General features: G+C 41.6%; 2 protein-coding genes across 2 annotated transcripts; one reads left to right on the plus strand and one right to left on the minus strand.

Annotated features, from left to right (window-relative positions):
• Nucleotides 1-302: 302 nt before the first annotated feature.
• On the minus strand, nt 303-1753 carry CUNH8orf90 (chromosome unknown C8orf90 homolog). Its single transcript, XM_089478260.1, has 2 exons — nt 1705-1753; nt 303-1147 (listed from the first exon to the last, which is right to left on the minus strand). Exons 1-2 carry the CDS (start codon nt 1751-1753, stop codon nt 303-305), a joined length of 894 nt encoding a protein of 297 aa, XP_089334386.1.
• A 2564-nt stretch (nt 1754-4317) lies between these two features.
• LOC149304820 (uncharacterized) lies at nt 4318-18392 on the plus strand. The gene is made up of 14 exons (XM_089479128.1): nt 4318-4377; nt 6953-7045; nt 7541-7657; nt 8123-8146; nt 9428-9454; nt 10966-10989; nt 12154-12177; nt 12527-12559; nt 13013-13078; nt 14259-14309; nt 15389-15421; nt 15501-15548; nt 16968-17007; nt 18234-18392. The coding sequence occupies exons 1-13, from the start codon at nt 4318-4320 to the stop codon at nt 16980-16982; spliced, it is 615 nt and encodes a 204-aa protein (XP_089335254.1). The 3' UTR covers nt 16983-17007; nt 18234-18392.
• The last annotated feature ends 652 nt before the right edge of the window (nt 18393-19044 follow it).

The raw sequence follows: 19044 nt of genomic DNA on the forward strand, positions 1-19044 counted from the left end.
TAAGGTCACCCACTGAATAGCATTTTCCCTATCCTGAATATTTCAACATAAATTTCCATAGAGTAGAAAACATAGATATTTTTAATTAATGTTCTGCTTAGCTGCTGATTTTGAGATGGGATCGGTTGCCATCTGCAGAGTTTGAAAGGCTGATGACGTACAGGGCTTTGTCAAAGGCCAGTGGTGCCAACATTTGTAAAACTCAGATGGAGGTGTTCGGTGCCATTGTGGCCACGGGAAAGTTGTAACAGGGCTTCACTTGTTTGGGCCGTATGGCTAATATCCAGAGTGTTCCAAGAGGACTAAAATGGCCCATGATTGGTAGGGCTCATAAACTGAAGGTTGATTGGCTGTCTTGGAGCCACATTTGGGATAGTTGCAGGGGCAGGTTGGATGTTTCGGGGGGCTTTGCCATCCTGCAGGAGAAATGGTGGCTCACTTGGTGTTGTAGTGGTAGCCACACAGGGCATGGTGGTGATGACCATGATGTCTGGCCGCAAGCCGGGGCTAGACTCCTGTGGTGAAGGCAGCCCTGGAGTGTTGGCCAGGGACGATTTGCTGGCATAACTGAGAGCCAGCTGCTCCAGCCGTCTCTTCTTGAAGAAAGCTTGGGTAGTAGCATGCAGGGGTTGGAGGAGGCGAGGCACAGGTTGGCCTGGGTGGAGGAAAAAGTCAAAGCCAGCACAGTCGGAAGGATCGTAGGCTGGCTGCCGACCCACTTCAGCCTCGCTGGGCCAGGCAAAAGGGAATGGAAGGGTGAAGTCCTCCGTCAGGACCCGGATGGCAAAGTCATCCTCTTTGCCAAACTCTTTGTAGGCTCTCTGAATGCTGTGGAAGTGCTCGTCCCACTTCTTCATGTCTCCATCGTAAATGTCGGGGAAGGATCCCGGAAGCGTCTGGACGAGCCTCGGGGGCGAAGAGGTGGCTGTGGAGCCTGACAGGCTGTAGACAACTCTGGTTGGGGTGGCAGGTGGCGCTGCCTGGTTGAAGGTGGGTGATGGTAGCGGTGGGATTGTTGGCAGCGGTGGCGGAAGCAAGAAGTCCTGCGAGCTGCTCCCTACTATGGCAGTTTTAGAACCGCTGCCTGCAACAGGAAGGGGCTTCCCCTGTTGTAGTGGGCTAGGAAGAGCCACGGTCCCTCCATCACCTGTGAGTGCACAGCCCAAAAACAGCAGGGTTAGGATAGGAGAGGACTGGGCAAAGTAGAACCATGTGGCTATATATCCCTAGGCTCTATTGCAGTCTTCAACCTCTCTAGGCTTCCCAGACCACCCTTTTTCTGGCCAAAGAAAGTGGATGAGTGGCTTCTCCTGGAAACCTCCATGTGAGGCAATTCCCTTATTAAATGAATTGCAGTGTCCTCTACGTTATTTATTAAAAGCTATCTGTTTTCCAAAATGAGAAGACTACTACTGGTAGTGGTATTAACAAGAATAGAAGTATAGAAGTAGTGAAGGCCAGCATGGAGAGACTAAAGAATCCTATGCTCTTCCCAGTTGCCCTGCCAAGAAATTATCTGAAGAAGCACCACACGTTTCTTAAACTTCTTTTGCCTCTAGATCAGTAATGTGTGGACCAGGCCAGATTTGGCCCTACTGCTGCCAATTGCTGACCCCTACCCTTCACTGTCTCTTTTGTCCTTTCTAGAACTAGTTGGGCTTCTTTTTTCCATCTCTCCTACAAAGTTCTGCCTAATGCCATCACCTGGAGGTTGAGGTGGGTTGTCCAAAGTCTCCAGCACTAAGGAAGCCATTGTCCCACATAAGATACAGGCACGGAAGAGGTGGGAGAACAATTGTTGACTGTAGTCACCAAGGAAACAACAATGGCTCTGTGATGGCACCACAAGGAACAATGACTGTGTGATGGCATCACAAGGAGAAAGGGGGACCGCATAGTGATGGCCACAATTGGTGTGGAATGAGGCAAATGGCTGCACAACTCCATCTCTCAGTGTGACTGCCTGCATTTTAAGATCAGTTGCCAGAGTGGATTCTAAAGACAGATCATAGCCATGACATCGAGGCTATGCCTCAGGTGCAAGATCTTGGTCTATAGCACTGCAGACTGGATAAACAGAAAAATCAGCAGTAGCAGAACATGTTATAAACCACCCTAGGCATAGAATACTATCTAAAAACACTGAAATTCTGGACCATGCCAACAACTATCAGGTCAGAATGCACAGGGAAGCCATTGAAATCCACAAACACCAAGGCAACTTCAACAGGAAAGAAGAAACCCTTAAAGTAAACAAAGGCGGGATACATACCTCCATTTTGTAGCGTGCCGGTGGCGATACTAGGGTTAGGGAGCGTGCACCATTCAGATGCTCCCTAACCCTAGTATGTACTCCGTACATCAAAATGGTGGCATCCTGTACACATGGGCACTGCCATTTTGACATGATGGATGCTTAGCGTCCGCACATCCCGGCGCCTTTGTGATGCTGCAAGTGCGCCATTGGCGCATTGTGGTGTCGAAAGGAGCCCCAAGAAGAACCCACTTTTTGCAGGTTCTTTTTGTTCCACGACGGAGCCACGCGGTTTGTCCGCTGTGGCTCCCTTGCAGAGCAAACCAGGGCGGCGGGAGACTGCCCGTTTTGGGAGGTCTGTATCCCGCCAAAGTTTGGCTACCAGTCCTGAAAAACACCAGAATCAAGACCCAGAAAATGCAAATGAAAACCACCCAAAGTCAGGGGTTTTCCCAGCAGACAATGGATCACTTAATAAAGAGACACCCTGAGGCCTTGTCATTAAACAACAGACCGACATACAGATCAACATGTAAATCACTGCCTCTCAACCAAGGGTCACACAGTATATATACCCCACTTACTTCCATGCCAGCATTCTCTGAAGATGCCAGCCACAAATGCTGGTGAAATGTCAGGAATAAACTCTTCCAGAACACGGCCACATAGCCTGAAAAAAACCAAAAAACTATGGATGCTGGCCATGAAAGACTTTGATTTTGCATAGTTTATATTATTTGATATATTGGTTATTTTGCATTATTCTGTTTGCCACGAGTCTTTTTTATCTCCTAAATTTCTCCCTCTACATACAGGTACCATCTGTAGACTCTCTTTCCTTCCATGGATTTCTTTTCTTCGTCTTTTGCCTCTATGGCATTCAAAAATAAAATAAATAAATAAAACGATGGCAGCGCATGATGACCCACCTTTGATGAAGCAGCAGCAAACCTGAGTGCAGAAAACAGTGACCAAATGGCAATGTAGCAATATTTCCACTAGATGGCACCCATAGAAAAGAGATTGTGCTAACCATGTACATATGGTATATCATTACTCTCTGCCTTGTAGACAGTGTGGACTGTATATGGCAAGAAGAGTGTTGTTACAACATCCTTGCAATCAGAAAACAAATCCAGGGGTAGCCAGGTTGGCCATGTGGCAATAACATTCAAAACCCACAAACAGTGCTACCTTTATTGGGCCAACCAAAGGAGAAAAAAATACACGTTGCAAGCTTTCTAAACTGCACTGGATTCTTCACAAGGCAAAGATGTTTAAAATGATATAGGAGGGAGGGGGGGGGGGGGGAGACAATGTTAGCCCTAATGCTGCATTTTGTCAAGATGTGGCTGTTTGTCAAAATGGCTGGATGGCCATCTGTCAGGTGTGGTTTGATGATGTATTCCTGCACAGAAAGAGTTGTGTTTAATAAGGGCCACTTTATTGACCTAGGATCTATTTCCCTCATGATGATCCTTGAAGAAGCAAGAGGAGGTACAGGTTCAGCTGATGCAGGATACTGTGGCTGTGCAGTATAGCTTTGCCTATAAATATTGTTTTAGCATACCCCCCCCCCCAAAAAAAAAAAAGAGATGGAGAAGCATATAATGGTCAGAGTATGACATTGAAGAAGAACTTTCCAATGGTTAGTGTGTTCCCCTCCTAATCCTAAAACATTGTGGATGTAAGGAGTTGTGGCCTTCACTAAGAAATCCCGGAGGACAACTGGAGAAAATTTGGCAAAGTGGCTAACTTTTCTGGGTGGGACTGAGTAAAACATCTGCAAAATCCCTCCTGTAAGAGAAAGACGGGAGTGTATGTTGCAGTTAGACTTGGGAGAGAAGAAGCATTTCCACAAGGATCACCTTTGTCTAGAACTAATCTTCCTGACCTTTCCTTCCTGATAAAGTAAATTGCCAAATTGGCAACAGCCTCAATGGAAGCTTTCAGTTTGGGCAGCGGGGCTTGTGAAAAGAGAGGCATAAACGGTAGTTTCTAAACTAGTAGTTCGCACTCTGCATTGTTTCACGCCAGGGAAAGAGGGACTGGACTCACGCAAAATGGAGCTCCCGTTCGTGGTGGTCATTCTTATGGCCTCTGTGATTTGCACCGGTGCGCAGGTGAGGTTGAAGCGGATGTCTGGAAGAAAGACAGCATCAGTTTGGGATACTGGGGTGGTGGATACGTCGTGTGGAAATCCCAGGGTGAATTCAACCTCATTGGATGGATTTAGGCTGAGTTGATCACATTGTGGTCCTATCAAAATCAATACCAAAAGCATAGGTGTGACTATGGAGAAGGGGAAAATAAAGGTGTTGCTCCCAAAATAGAAGTCCGGGCCCACAATGAAACTTTCTTTCAATCCCAAAATTTCTAGCATCACAGAGAGTGAGACAATGAAAACCATTCATTGTTGGGAACCTTGCTTGCCTTTTTTCTTTGGATGCTTAAATTCTACTTTTAAATGTTAAACTGACTTTTACAGTAACTGAATTGTCGGAAACAATGGCAGAAGTAGATAGTGTAAAGATCCATGAGCTTGCCTTTCCCTTTCTCCTGGAATGGCTACTTCAATTGTAGGGACGGAAAGAATATTTCAGAATATTCCAAAAATGACCCAAACCCATGTATTCCATGCGCTGCAAAACTCTGATGAGAAGAATCACGGACTGATAAGGCGCTACCCAGTTTGGGACTTATTCTGTACAAAATGAGTTTGTTTTGTATGGAAAAATGCCTTTTCTGTGCAGAAAGTGGCATTGCAAGTAGTAATATTATTTTCTGTAAAGAAGAAGCTGTTTCCTGAACAGAAATGCTGAAACCAGGGACTTATTTTCATGTTGCTGACTTGCCCAGAAAACAGCAGATTATATATATATATGAGAGACAGCTTTTTATGTACAGAAAAGGCTATTTTGTGCACAGAAAATTTAGTTCTATGCCCAAAACAACTATGTGCACATTTTGTGCAAGTCAGTCTTGAATGATGAATAGGATTTGAAAACTCATTGGCTTTCAGACTTTGGTGCAGCAAGAACAAAACTGCTAAAGTAACAACTCCCTGTTTCCCCGAGAAGAAATGTAATGACGAATTCACATGCCAGTTGCCACATGATGGCAGCAAAAGTCTGTGTGATTCAGGTGCAATTCTTTGGCTGTAATCTGAATATGTCAAGCCTAAATATCCTTCAGGCTCCAGTTCCTGTCTGATCTTGGAAACTAAGGTGGGTCAGGCCTGGTTAGTACTTGGAAGGGACAGCATCACAGAAAACCATGTGCCTTAGGCTATTTTGCAGGGAAAGACAATGGCATACCAGCTCTGTGTATTCCTTGCCTTAAAAACCCCCGACAAATTCCTTATTTCTGAGACATAAGATGAACACAGGACAATGTATTTTAAAAAGTAAATGGCTAAAGTGTACTAAGTGAGAAAAATGTACAGAAATATACTTCAATTATGAGGGCTATTCATATACATTTAGTTAAATGTCCAAAATCACAAATTACGGAAAAACATAAAAACGTGCATGGATTTCAATGTGGAAAGTCATGAGTCTCACAAGCCAATACTAAAGAAGGATGGGACAAAAATGCTGGTGGGATTGGGAGCAACTGAATGGCATTGGGACTGGAAGATTTTCACATCCCTGGCTCTACCAAAAGGTTATGTTTTTTCCTTTCTCAATTCACATTCCGCGTTGTTTTCCTCGGTTTGTTCTAACTGTAGTTTAACATCTGCATTGGGACTTACATAGAGCTAATGATACTACTTGAAATTACAGCCAGCAACAACATATCAAATCATGGCTGAAAACAATGGTTTTGAACAACTCTGGTTAACTGTAGCTATAGCTTGAAGTATGGCTGTTTCTGACTTTCTAGCATTGCAGGTTAATTTAATTACTTTTAAAACAATTACCCATAGTAGACTTTTAAAAAATAAGATTTCATTGTGCCTTTATTGTGATGATATATTGTGCAAAGATTAAGACTGATTTGTTTATCTGTATTTTTTCCCTTTAGCGTTATTTTCCTGCATCCCCAGTGAGTATAAGGAACCATGTTTTGGGACTTTTTATCATTTTCTTGATGTATTGTATCCAACATTATGACTCAGTTCAGATAACATACCCACCGTGATTTTGCACTTTGCTCATGGAACAAAGAGGCACTTTCCAGCCAGAAAATTCCTCCTTGATCTGGATAAGGATCCCATCAGGAGGGAAAATCTTTATGATCCCTGCTTCCACACCAAGATCCCAATTCACACCAGTCTCCTCATGCTTTCTATTTGTGAAAGAGACATCTTAGCTGGCAGATTATACAGTGGGGTTTCAATGTCTGAGTATGGAGCTGAACCCTAGTCTCAGAGTCAGAGTCCAACACGCAAACCACTACACCACCCTGGCTCTCATAAGTCTAGGTTCTGGCAATAACAGCTGGGATTGATGTTGGTTGTAACTCCTGGATACCCTGCATTCCCTCCACCTGGATACCCTGCATCTGGAAGAATCCACCAGTTTACCTAACCCTAATGTAAACTACATGTGTGATCTTCCAGCTAAGATTTCTCTTTCACAGATAGCATGGGACGAAGGGCCAAAGGTTCTCCAGACCGGCCCATAATCCCCTCCAATGATCATACACATGTAGGAATGAACAAGATTCAGTGGGTGTCTCTTTTAATTTCTGTAGGAGGATCCAGGCTATGGTGGCTACAATGATCCAGGATACCGTTTTCCTCAACCATATCCTCCTCCTCCACCACCTGGATACCCTGCTCCTCCAGTGAGTAAGACCATTTTCTTTGCTCCTTTGTGCTACATTTCTCTTTTGAACAGACAGCTAGTTCTCTGCTCCAAGCAGCATTTCCAGCTCTCAAGGCATAGCCCCACTTCCCTGGTTCACAGGCAACGGCACAGAGAATCTCAAGGTGAAAGCATTGCCTTGAAAAGTGTGTGTGTATGTATGTATTTTCTTCACATGTTGCACATTGAAATGTTGTACATTTTTGATTTGAATGGAATACTCTCAGCAACTGTGGTTGATGCTCAATGTATTATAATTGGCCCCACAGAACCCAGAAAGAGTTAGACCAGTTGAATTCCATGTTTGTATGCATGTTGGCTTTTTCCAGTTTGAAAATAATTCTAATATTGTACTGGTGAGTTGTCATGAATGTACTTTGTAATTTGTGTTTGGTGGAGTTGGTGAAGAAATGTGACCTATATATGTTTAAATATTTTATCTAGAGAGAAACATGATTCTTTCTTTCTGTTTAAGGTCCCTGGCTATGGTGAAAGATCTCCTTTTCCTCCTCCTCCTGCACTCCCTCCTCCTGGATACCCTGCATCTGAATTCCCTCCTCCTAACTACCAAGGCCCTGGCTACCCTCAACCGGTGAGTATGAGAAATATGGCCCAAGACAAACAGGCGGGGTGTGCCCACACCAATTCTAGGGTTCGGGAGCACACAGCAATTGCACGCTCCCAAACCCTAGTCGGGACGGATGGCGCCATCATGGAGGCCTCCCGTCCATATGGGGGGCGTTATGATGACGCAAGTGTGGGACCGCGTCCATATGTCAGGGCTTCGCGCTTGGATCATTGACGTGAAACAGTGCCCCAATAGCACACTGCTGGTGGTACCCGCATGCACCAAAATGAACCCATTTCCAATGTCCTTCCCTGCCAATGTCCTTCCCTGCATTAGACTATAGCTAGTTTGTTTTTCCCTGCATTAGACTATACGGGCAAATTCTGACTTGGCAGGATATGTGACTATGAGCCTGAAATTCTGTGCATTTTTGTTTCTCATGTCGAATCCAACATGTATTATTCATTTTTGTCTGTTTCATTTCTGCAGTATGGTTCTGGTGGCAGACAACCAGTGAGTACGGCCACTTTCTTGTCTGAGTGTGATGCTTTCTCATTGTTCTCTTATTTTGTAGGTAAATGCAGTTGCTTAAACACTAGTAACACTGAGGTTGCATCTACACTGTAAAAATAATGCAGCTTGACATCACATTAACTGCCTTGGTTCCATTCTACACAATCCTGGGATTTGTAGTTTTTGTAAGGCACCAGCACTCTTTGGAAGAGAAGGCTAAAGATCTTGTAAAATTACAAATCCCAGGCTTCCATAAGACGGAGATACAACACTTAAAGTGCTGTCAAACTGTATTATTTCTACAGTGTAGATACACTCTGTGTCTTAGCACAATATAAAACAGGAAGATGAGATTCAGCCTGTACCATTTGCATACCCCAGCCATATCCTTTGCTTACCCAGAATGTGATTTTTAAATAATGTGTTCCTTGCCATTACTAAAAGGTGGGACAGCGCAACAAACAAATGGTGCAATAAATTGGGGTGAAAGTAGCCTCCAAAGTCATTCATCTGCACTTTGTTCAAGGCCTTTCCTAAATCCAGGCTCATTTCATTACAACATATTATGCTGTCTAAATACAACCACTGCATTTATTTAGAGAGACAGTGTGGTGTAATGGTTTGAGCACTGCATTGTGACTCTAGAGTGTTCCATTCCCTGCTTAGCTATGGAAATGCACTGGGTGACCTTCGGTGAGTCACATACTCTCAGCCTGAGAAAACTCCATGTTAGTTTCCCCTTAAAGTCACCATAAGTCAGAAATGACTTGAAGGCACACAGCAGCAGGAACAACAATTTTTAGCTATATTATTTATATTTAGTATTTATATGTAGCTTATTGTATATAAGGTTGTATAGGGGCAAGTGCCCCACCTGAATTCATTCTTGGTGTACTTCCCTCTCTTTAAAAGCCTATATTCACCATTCTTGTAGGAGTAAGAACACAGAGAAGGGAAATGAGCATAGATTATATAATAATGCCCATGAGAAACTACAAGGGAAAAGAGGATTGGCATATTGGTGCTAAACAGATATATTTGGAAATCTGCCTAAACTTCCACTGCTGCCAAATATGAAGATGTCCCCAAATCTCCCTGTTAGCAGCAGAAGTGAGGCTTCCCCTTGTACCCACCGTTGCCACCAATGTAAGGACCTCCTTCTGTCCTACTGTTGAATGACTTTTCAATATGCTTAAAGGGTAGGGCATCTCTATGGAAGTTTCCTTTCTGATATGGAAACAGATAAGAGTCAATGACATTATTCTGTTTTTGTTTTTGTAGGGTGACCCTGGCAGAAGAAGCTCATGGGTAAAATAAATTTCATTTACATGATGGTGGTATTTCTCTCTTTGTTGGGTACACAGATTGTCTCCTTGGTTTCAGGTCTCTCTGCAACTGACGTGTCTTTAGAACCCTTTGCATTGCTACTTGGCATTCATCCCTGTTGTTTTCAGTGCGACTAATTTTCATCATCTGAATTAATTTATTGAATCTGAATTGATTTATTAAATAGACAGACAGACATAAGATAGATAATCAGTATGGTCATAGACCAATCAAGAAAAAGAAATGCAAGCAGAACAAGATATACAGATGAATCACTGTGAAACTTTGGCCTCTCCATGAAAGCATAAAGTCCGAGTGCCCTTTCACACTAGACCATTATAGCACTATGATTCCACTTTAACTGCCGTGGTTCCATACTGTGGAATCCTGGGAAAGGTAATTTAGGAAAGGTTGTGGGGTTTACCACTTATCCCACTGGTTTTCTACCAGGTACTGTCACCAAATGTGAAGATTTCCACAAATCTCCCTGTTACCATCAATAGTAAGGGCTTCCCCATTGAATATAAATTTGCCATCAATGTAAGGACCCCCTCCTGTCCTATTGCTATGACCACTAACTGTGGGGACCTTTTGGATGCCCTCAAGGGACATGCATGAAACATTATGCAGCTACTACCCTACTACATTATGTAACTACTAAAGAGGGACACCATCCCTCTTTATTCACTGCTGCTACCAAGACACCATGTCTGACACCGAGCTTTCTAATATATGGCATTCCTAGTGCCCAAAAGTGTATAAATACAGAAACAATACTTTATTAACTGAAACTGAACATAACAAAAACAGATTAATTTTTTCATACATTTAAAACATATCTCACTCTTTCACACACACACTCCTCTCCTAGCTAACTCAGACTCTTAAATGCCACACATTAATGCCTAAACCTAATGTCCCTTCCAACTCATTGATTCTATGATTCTAGGAATTGAACCCTGGTCTCTAGAGTTGAAGTCCAATGCTCAAACCATTGCACCACAGTCTAAGTATCCCAACTCTATATCAACCAGTAACCACTCACTCCCAACATTTCATTCTTTCACCCTTCAACATTTTATCCCCTTATTACCACTAATACACAGTGCATACATAAGCAAATTACCTGAATATCTAATACATGGAAAGACGTTTTCCACTATAAATCCATGACATCACAAGGGGCATTAAGAGCTTTAGTGCCTCCCCAAGTTTCCATAAATTGACAGCTGAAGGAGAAGCATTGTGCTATAACTGTTTAGTGTGGAAAGGCCCCAGCTCTTTTTGTCAGCACAGACCTGATAAGAAATAATGGACATGATCCAGCAGATGATATTATTATTATTATTATTATTATTATTATTATTATTATTATTATTATATTTCTGGATGCATTCCCATTGCAAAAACCAAAACTGGACTTTCAGTGCAGACCTCTAAAAACTCATTTCAGAATGAGTTTCATTGAATATTTTGTGTTGTTTTCTTCATAGGTTAGTTTCTTCAATTGGCTTCCAGTAAGTATAAAGAAGCTTTCTTCTACTTGTAATTAAATAATTAGCACCTTATTCCAAGCTTCCTGTTGACCCCATTATTATTATTATTATTATTATTATTATTATTATTATTATTGCTGACCCTATTATTTACATGGCAGTGTTTTTAAAGAAGATGGAGAAAGCAGGACAGAACCCTTCCAGAGTTTGCAAAAATCTCTTTTGGGGACCCTTATTCCTTGGATTCCTCATCCGCTTTGCCAACTGAGAAATTCTGGGAATCACCATTACAGAAAGCAAAATTGTGACCTGTAGCATAAATAAATATCATTGAACATGTCTTTCAGTGCCATGTTCTAGAAATGGCTAACAGAGCAGGAATGTAGGCGCAGAAACAAATATTCACAGATATTTGAAAAATGGCCCCAAAAGGGATTCTCTGTGAAAAATGCAGAGATTTTTTCAGCAGAAAACAGGATTTTCTGTACTGACGATACTATTTCTGGAAAGAAAACAGTTTCCCTGCACTGAAAACAGAAACTGATATTTTTTGGCACAGGAAATGCTGTGTATTGGGGGGGGGGGGGGGAGGGGCTTCCTTTCATATCCTGGGAGAAAGGCAAAATGAAATGAAATAAAATAAAGTAATATGTGCATTTTGGGCACCAAATAAGGATAAAAGCATGAATAATTTGAGAAGACAGTACAGTTTTTATCAATTTTCTGACAGCAAGGCTTAAAATGGTAATGGGCCCGAACAGACAGACCAAGATAAAGCTGCTTCAGGTCAGTTTGGAGGTATGCCGTTCATATGATGCATGTGTCCTAAAAGGCCGGAAGCCACGCCAAAGCAACGCTTCAGTCCTAAGGATTGGAGCGCCGCTTTGGCGCAGCTTCGGGCCTCTTAAGATGCATGTGTCATTTAAACAGCATATCTCCAAAGTGATTTGAAACACCTTTATTTTGGCCAGTCTGTTCGGGCCCATTTTTTATTATTGCCAGAAAGGACAAACACTACCAAGATTTATATCACTAGCAGAATGCCATCAATCCCCAGTCTAACCACTGTAAAAGATTAGAAGCTGTCAAGAGATCTGGAACAATGCATTGTTTGCTGCTAACAAACTGTAGGGAACAAGAGAATGTATCAGCCTGGGTAACCTAAATATGCCTTTCTTCTTGTAGTTTGATTTAAGCAGCTGGATATCAGTAAGTATATGGAAGATGTTTTCTTCTCTGGCTAAGTTGTATGATCTCGGGGTTGAACAGTGTGCATGAGGTTTGGCTGAATAGGGGAGGGGAGGGGAGGGAGATTTTAGCCATTATGTTGGGCTTCATTCCCACTGGCCTATAACGCGGATCAGGAGGCGAATTATGGGTGCATCATTTCCATTTGAGCCCGAATCGGACCCACATTGCTCTTTGGATATCGTGATCTTCTAACTGTGTAAATATGAGTGATGTGTATTCACAGAAAGTAGCTATTAACCCAGAGAGGTACTTTAAGAAGCAGCAGTGAATGAAACTTGACTTCTCCCTCTTGATTTATTTTTTAAAGGCCTTTTTCAGCCGCAGAGAGCAACGTCGTCTGGTAAGAATTGTTAGGGAAAGAAATCACACAGCATTGTCTGTTCTCATGGCAAAAAGTCTGGAATAGACACGAAAAGCCCTATGCTAAGGGAGGTGTTTGTTCGTTAGTACAAGATGAGTACCAAATGTCCTTTCGCTGCAGATGTTAAAGTGTCCTGCATTCCTCACCATGACTATGCTGGCTAAGGCCAATGGGAGTTGCATTCCAACAATATCCAGAGGGCCCCATGATTCCAACCCCAGATGAAGAACAGCCATTTGGGATATAGCTGAAATGCAACTAGATGAAGCCTGTCCACAAACGATTTTCATTCTAATAAGATGACCAAAAACCAAAGACCTTCACAGAAGCACTAAGATTTGTTTCAGCTTCCATGACATTTTATTTTTAAGTTTATGAAGTTTGTAGAAACAAACAAGGTCAGTGACCATATGTCCCCCTTCTTGTCTGTAGGGCAGGCCTGAATGCTATCCTCCTGTTCCTCCTCCTGGATATCCTGCCTTCGGGTACCCTGGCCCAGTGAGTATACTTGTGTCAAATCTCCTTTTTGAAAGATACAAGGTGAATGGCTTGACTCTAGGCAGATGATTTAGTATGTATGTACCAGATTTAAAAACCTTAAACATTTTCAACATCATTGTCGTCGTCATCATCATCATCATCATGATGTCATCCTATCTCTATTTTGGGACAACCACAGTTTAAAAATTCACAGCATACAGATGACAATGAACCCCCAAATTCTGATGACCTCTCCCAGCAGTAGAATTCAGAGACATAGCTGTGTTAGTTGGGAATATCAATATGCAAAAGGCTCTTATATTAGCTTTGAGACTTACTGTGTGAAAAAAGATGTAGCATCACCTTTTGTAGACACGTGGAGCAGGTATACGAATGTTTATGCTACAACATCCTTCACACAGTTAGTCTCTAAGGTGCTACAAGATCCATTTGCTTACTCTGCCAGTGGTGCCATCCACATTTAGACTGCCAACTCAGCTGATTTGATCATAGTTGACTGTATAGTAAATACATCCATTGGTTGATGTTCAAGTTGACTCTGACATGGTAATCCCTTCCTAGGGTTATCTTGGCAAGATCTATTTTAAGGAAATTTACCATTGTCTTCCTCTGAGACGAAGAGAATGTAGGTGTGGACAGTGCACAATTTAAGCAATTTGACACCACTGTTATGACTCCATCCTACATAATCCTGGAATTTGTAGTTTTGTGAGGCACGAGAGCTCTCTGACTGACCAGGCAGAATACCCCACCAAACTACAAATCCCAGGATTCTATAAAATCGTCATAGCAGTTAAAATGATGTAAATCTGTTTCAAGTATGTAGTGTGGCCACACTACAGAATTGCTTAAGGTCTGCCAGTGGGTTTCCATGGCTGAGCAGAGATTCAAACCCTGGTCTCCCACAGTCCTAGCCCAACACTCAAACCACAACACCACATTATCTCTCACATCTGTGGGTAGTTATTGTAAACTGACTGAGTAAATGTCAAAAGAGTGGACAAGGCAGGAAAAAGGAGAGGCAAGACAGCATACTCCAGATCTTTGGGGCAGGAATCCATTTAGTTTTCTGTTGCTCTGTAAAGGACGTTGGTGATACAGTTATTAACAGAACATCTGCATACAACTCTGGCTTCCATGGTACTTCATCTTTTGAATCTTTTCTCCTTTTTTGGAGGTTGATCCTGGCTTTCCTCCCAACTTTGGCCCTGGTGGCTTCAATGGCCCAGTGAGTATAGACAGTTAGATTTGTCTGCTTGCACCATCTCATATCTCTCTACTGATATATAGCTAAGAGAACTACCATCACATTAAAAAAAATGGAAGGTGAAAAAGTGTATTTTTGTAAAAGACGTTACAAAGAAACTGGAAAGGTACACATCACACTAATGCATTGCTGGTGAATGAGTATGCACAGGCTATTGTGTTACTCGGAACAAATTGGGAGGAGTGTCTAATGCATTACTTTTTCAACTCATGTTCCGCTAGTACCCATGATCAATCTGAAATCAACTAAGAGCATATGACATGAGTCCTACTGGACCACGCTAATGGATTATCAGCCTAACACCTTCTTCCCACAGAGACCTACCAGATGGTTCTAAGAAGTGTCCCGGCAGAATATTTAGGCAATTATCATTAATTGCCATTGCTGTCTTTTGACTGGTATTTACTTGCCAGACAGCAGTTGGAATCCTGTATCATAAGCTGGCCATGGCATGATCCTAAGGTGGCTGTTGAGCCATTATCCATCTCACTGTATTCCCTTCAATTGAAGCTACACCTCTGGAATCAGTAGGGTATTGCCCTTTGTAAACCCCCTTGTTACAGTCTGCTACCACCTTTATATCACTGGTTCTTGAGTGTGTGTGTGAGTGGATGTCTTGTGCGAATGGTGATGTCCTTTGACTATAAAAAAATATGTTGAACTTGCACTTGGGAGTCTGTTTTCTCAGAAACGTTATATAGAGTTTTGTTTCTCTGAACTGAATCCTCTCAGCTACTGCCATTTGAGCTAATAAAATCTCCCTATTCAGTGCAAGTGCACTTTTGGGATCCTTGAATTTTGGGTAACCATAGTATGGATAGAATTTGTTTAGTGGCCCAGTTTTACAATCAGCTGTGAACAGATACTGGATCCTATCAGTAAAAGGGGTGGAAACACTTTTCTGTTGTATACCATCTGTTACAACAATATGTGTCAGTGTTTGACGTGAAAAGAAAGTATTGGGAGGCCTGCAATTGTAGTCAATTCTGGTACAGAATACATGCCATGATAGGAATAATTTCTTATTGGTTCTCTTATAGCCTCCTCCGGAAATCCCAAGCAGTGAACCTCCAGTGAGTACTTTGTTCACACAAACACACTTGCATGTTTTGTACTATCCTGTGATATAATGAACTCCCTTTTCTCTTGTAGCCTTCTGAGATCATTCCAGAAGCAGAACCGACAACTGAAGCTCAGGAAGTAAGTAGTCCTTCAAGAGAATTTGTATCTTTTATGGGATGTTGAAGTAACTTGTGTTTTCCCCCCCTTTTCCAACATCAGCCACAAGAAGTGACTATTAAAATGTTGCTTTTCACAAAGACCCCTCTTCCTTGGACTGACAGCTGTCATAAAGCTCTCTGTTCTTTGATCTGAAAACTTCATTTGGATTTTTGTGATTAGAATAGGTCTGCCCAGAGTTTGGAGGTAACTAATTCTAATTAATGTATTTCCCCCCTCCTTTTTGCAGTAACTAAAGCAATATTACCCTTGTAATGGAATGAGTAATTAATGTCATTCCTTATGCAGTACATTTGAAATTGGTTTTGCTGCTTTTAAAAGTTATTGGTGGTGTGCAGCTTATTAAGTATGTTTTGCACTGCATTGGCTTACAGCATTCTGATTTTTAAAAGCAACTGTAATCAAATACTTAATCACTTTTGAGTAATTATAGTTAATATTTAAAATGCACTTATAGTAAATAGGTATCCTTTTGGACCTTGTCAATATAACTCATTCTTTTTCAAAACCAAGTTTCTAAACCCATCTCCTTTTGTATAAAAACAAGAGTAAAGACTCTTCCCTGTATTTCATCAGTTATCAGTACAGCCAAACTAGTTGTGAGACTATCAACTAACAAGTGATTTTGTGTAATCTGGATTCATTTTATGGCAGCAGTGCTGGGGATTAAACCATTACTTCCATCAATGGTTTTCATCTAAGGGCCTCTTCACACTACATAATTATAGCACTATGATTCTGCTTTAATTGGCATGGCAATGTCCTATAGAATCCCAGGGTTCATACTTTAGGAAGGGGCATTTATAATACTTCGCCAGAGGTCTAGTGCCCCACCAAACTACAACCTCCAGGATCTCATAGGATGCAGCCATGGCAGTTAAAGTGGAATCATAGTGCTATAACTACATAGTGTGACTTACAATATCCACCCTCTCTCATCTTGCTGATACAGTCATATTTGGGATCCACTCTGGATGTTTTAAGGGCCCAAACAGACAGACCAAAATAAAGCTCTTTCGGGTCACTTTGGAGATATGCTGTTTAAATGACACACACATCTTAAGAGGCCAGAAGCTGAGCCAAAGCTGCACTCCAGTCCTTAGGCCTGGAGCATGGCTTTGGCATGGGTTCTGTCCTCTTAGGATGCATGCATCATTTAACCAGCATACCTCCAAAGTGACCTGAAGCAGCTTTATTTTGGCCTACCTGTTTGGGCCCTAAATTAACCTTTTCAGATGCTGTATTGCAAAATAGTGAATTCTCCATCCCTCCCCTTTTTAGCAATTATATGTTACACTTTCTTTTGTGGCATCAAGAGCTTAAATCTTCACTTTGTTTTGTACTTTTTCTGAGCTGGTTGCCTGCCTTTTGTTTTTCAAGGCACCACAAAACTGATTGTCTCATCCAGGAACACATACAGGTGAGTGCAGAAAGAGGCTGCTTTGCATCAGTCAAGAGACATCTTGTCAATGTCACTTTCTTGCACTATCACTATTTTCAAAGATAATTCAATCTCTTTCCATCTCAGATATGAAGTAATTTACAATTTCATGCAAATGCTTATCAAAAGAAACTGAACCAAAATTCCCGTTCATCTGACACATTCAGATGGTACAGCTGTTTCCACCAAGACTAGATCTGGTTGTACCAGGTCTATCATATATTTGTTAAAGCAAGAAGAGCCTTTAAGGGGGGAAAATGAATTCAATGCCGTAAACATGGCTGAATATATTAAGATGCAAATCTTGTTCATTTTGGACTACAGCTGTTACAATCCTGCTGGCTGTGTTGGCTGAGCATTGTAGTCCAAAAGTGTAAGTCCTCTCTCTTCTAACTCAGGGCCTTAACAGACAGACCAAAATAAAGCTGCTTCGAGTCACTTTGGAGGGATGCTGTTTAAATGACACACACATCTTAAGAGGCCAGAAGTTGCTCCAAAAGTGTGGAGCGTGGCTTTGGCATTGCTTCTGGCTTCTTAGGACACATGCATCATTTAAACAGCATACCTCCAAAGTGACCTGAAGTAGCTTTATTTTGGCCTGTCTGTTCAGGTCCTCAGATACTTAAAGATCACGTAAACAAAAGGACTAAGTCAATTGTTGGCCAGGAGACAAAATGCTTCTAGCAATTTATCCAGTATGATTCTCTTGTAAATAGGTAGTTGTATGCTTCCCACTTCATGAGACTGATAGCCAGATGCAAAAGTGGACCTTTGCTAGTCATGCTAAAGAAGGAACCTCCGCAGTTCAAATTTGTCATGCAGGCTACACCTGCTGAATTTTCTTCTTTGGCATAACAACTAAAGATGCTGATCCCTGTCCTATTTTGCATATTTTTATGCATCTTAAGACACATATTCCTAAGCATGTGGATACATGTAACTTGGGGAAGACAAATAAATATGGGTTGTTGTTGTTCTCTTGAGGCCAATTCCCTTTTTGCAACAGCTGTATTCATCTTAACATGTGTAAGCTGCTTCAGTCCCCCTGGGAAAAAGGTGGGATTATGAACAAATCTGATAATAATGATAATAAATAAATGTCCTGGTGTGATGATGTCCAAGCATAATTAATCAACAGATGTACCAAAATGTGGAGCTAACAAAAAAAATCTTACCTATATTTTCATACATTTCCGTTTTTCTAGATTTGCAAGCTGAAGATGCTGAGAAATAATGACAATGCCAGCTGCTATGTTTTCCATGTTTCTATTTCACTTCTTTCTTCCCAATCAGATTCTAAACAATTAGCTGACTGTTGTTATGATGTAGTTCTTCCTGATTTTGGGTGATTTTATCGAAATCAATGGCAGATGAACCCAAGAGGATTAAAGTTGCTTTACAAAAATAAAAACATTTAAAAAACAATTATACCACAAAACATTGTCTCCTTAAGTGTTATCACTTAGTAAATTTAGTGTCTTTACACATCAGACTAAGGCATGGTGGGGGTCTTTCTACAAGTTCTAAAGTTGACTGTAACCACATGAACCAGGGCTGGCCATACAATGAGATTGTTGGATCAGGCAACAAATTTAGGGTACTTCAAAAGTCCAGCACATTGTTAGTAATTTAATTCATCCTTTCTGTATTTTTACTGCTTTGTGGGAATTTTACTCCTGGGATTTTTCTGACTCCTGACTTACTTCAGGTACTATCCACCTTGCAAGGTAGAGGAGAGTGTCATTTTTGCTGCACCTTAGGCAACGAAATGTCTTGGGCTGGTCTTGATATGACTGATATATTTCTGGAACTATAAAGTAAAGATGCAGGCACCAGATGATATCTGATCTTAAATGCTAAGCAGGATCAGCCCTGGTTAGTACTTGGATGGGGGACTACCAAGGAATACCAGGTGGTACATACTATAGGCAAGGCACGAGAAACATATGCACACTAGAAGCAGTATGAGTGGATTGCACAACCAGACATCCACCAAACAGGGTTGGCCCAAAAGTA

Source organism: Sceloporus occidentalis, unplaced genomic scaffold (assembly GCF_023333645.1).
Source record: "Sceloporus occidentalis isolate IW3139 unplaced genomic scaffold, rSceOcc1.0.p SCAF_13, whole genome shotgun sequence".
NCBI classification, from domain to species: Eukaryota; Metazoa; Chordata; class Lepidosauria; order Squamata; family Phrynosomatidae; genus Sceloporus; species Sceloporus occidentalis.

Excerpts from the sequence above, each read along its gene's own strand:
- CUNH8orf90 (XM_089478260.1), bottom strand. The coding sequence starts at position 1,753 with ATGGCTTCCTTAGTGCTGGAGACTTTGGACAACCCACCTCAACCTCCA. Across the intron at positions 1,148-1,704 it reads CAACCCACCTCAACCTCCAG|GTGATGGAGGGACCGTGGCT; the intron begins GTGATGGCATTA and ends GTGCACTCACAG.
- LOC149304820 (XM_089479128.1), top strand. The coding sequence starts at position 4,318 with ATGGAGCTCCCGTTCGTGGTGGTCATTCTTATGGCCTCTGTGATTTGC. Across the intron at positions 7,658-8,122 it reads GCCCTGGCTACCCTCAACCG|TATGGTTCTGGTGGCAGACA; the intron begins GTGAGTATGAGA and ends TCATTTCTGCAG. Across the intron at positions 12,178-12,526 it reads ATTTAAGCAGCTGGATATCA|GCCTTTTTCAGCCGCAGAGA; the intron begins GTAAGTATATGG and ends TATTTTTTAAAG.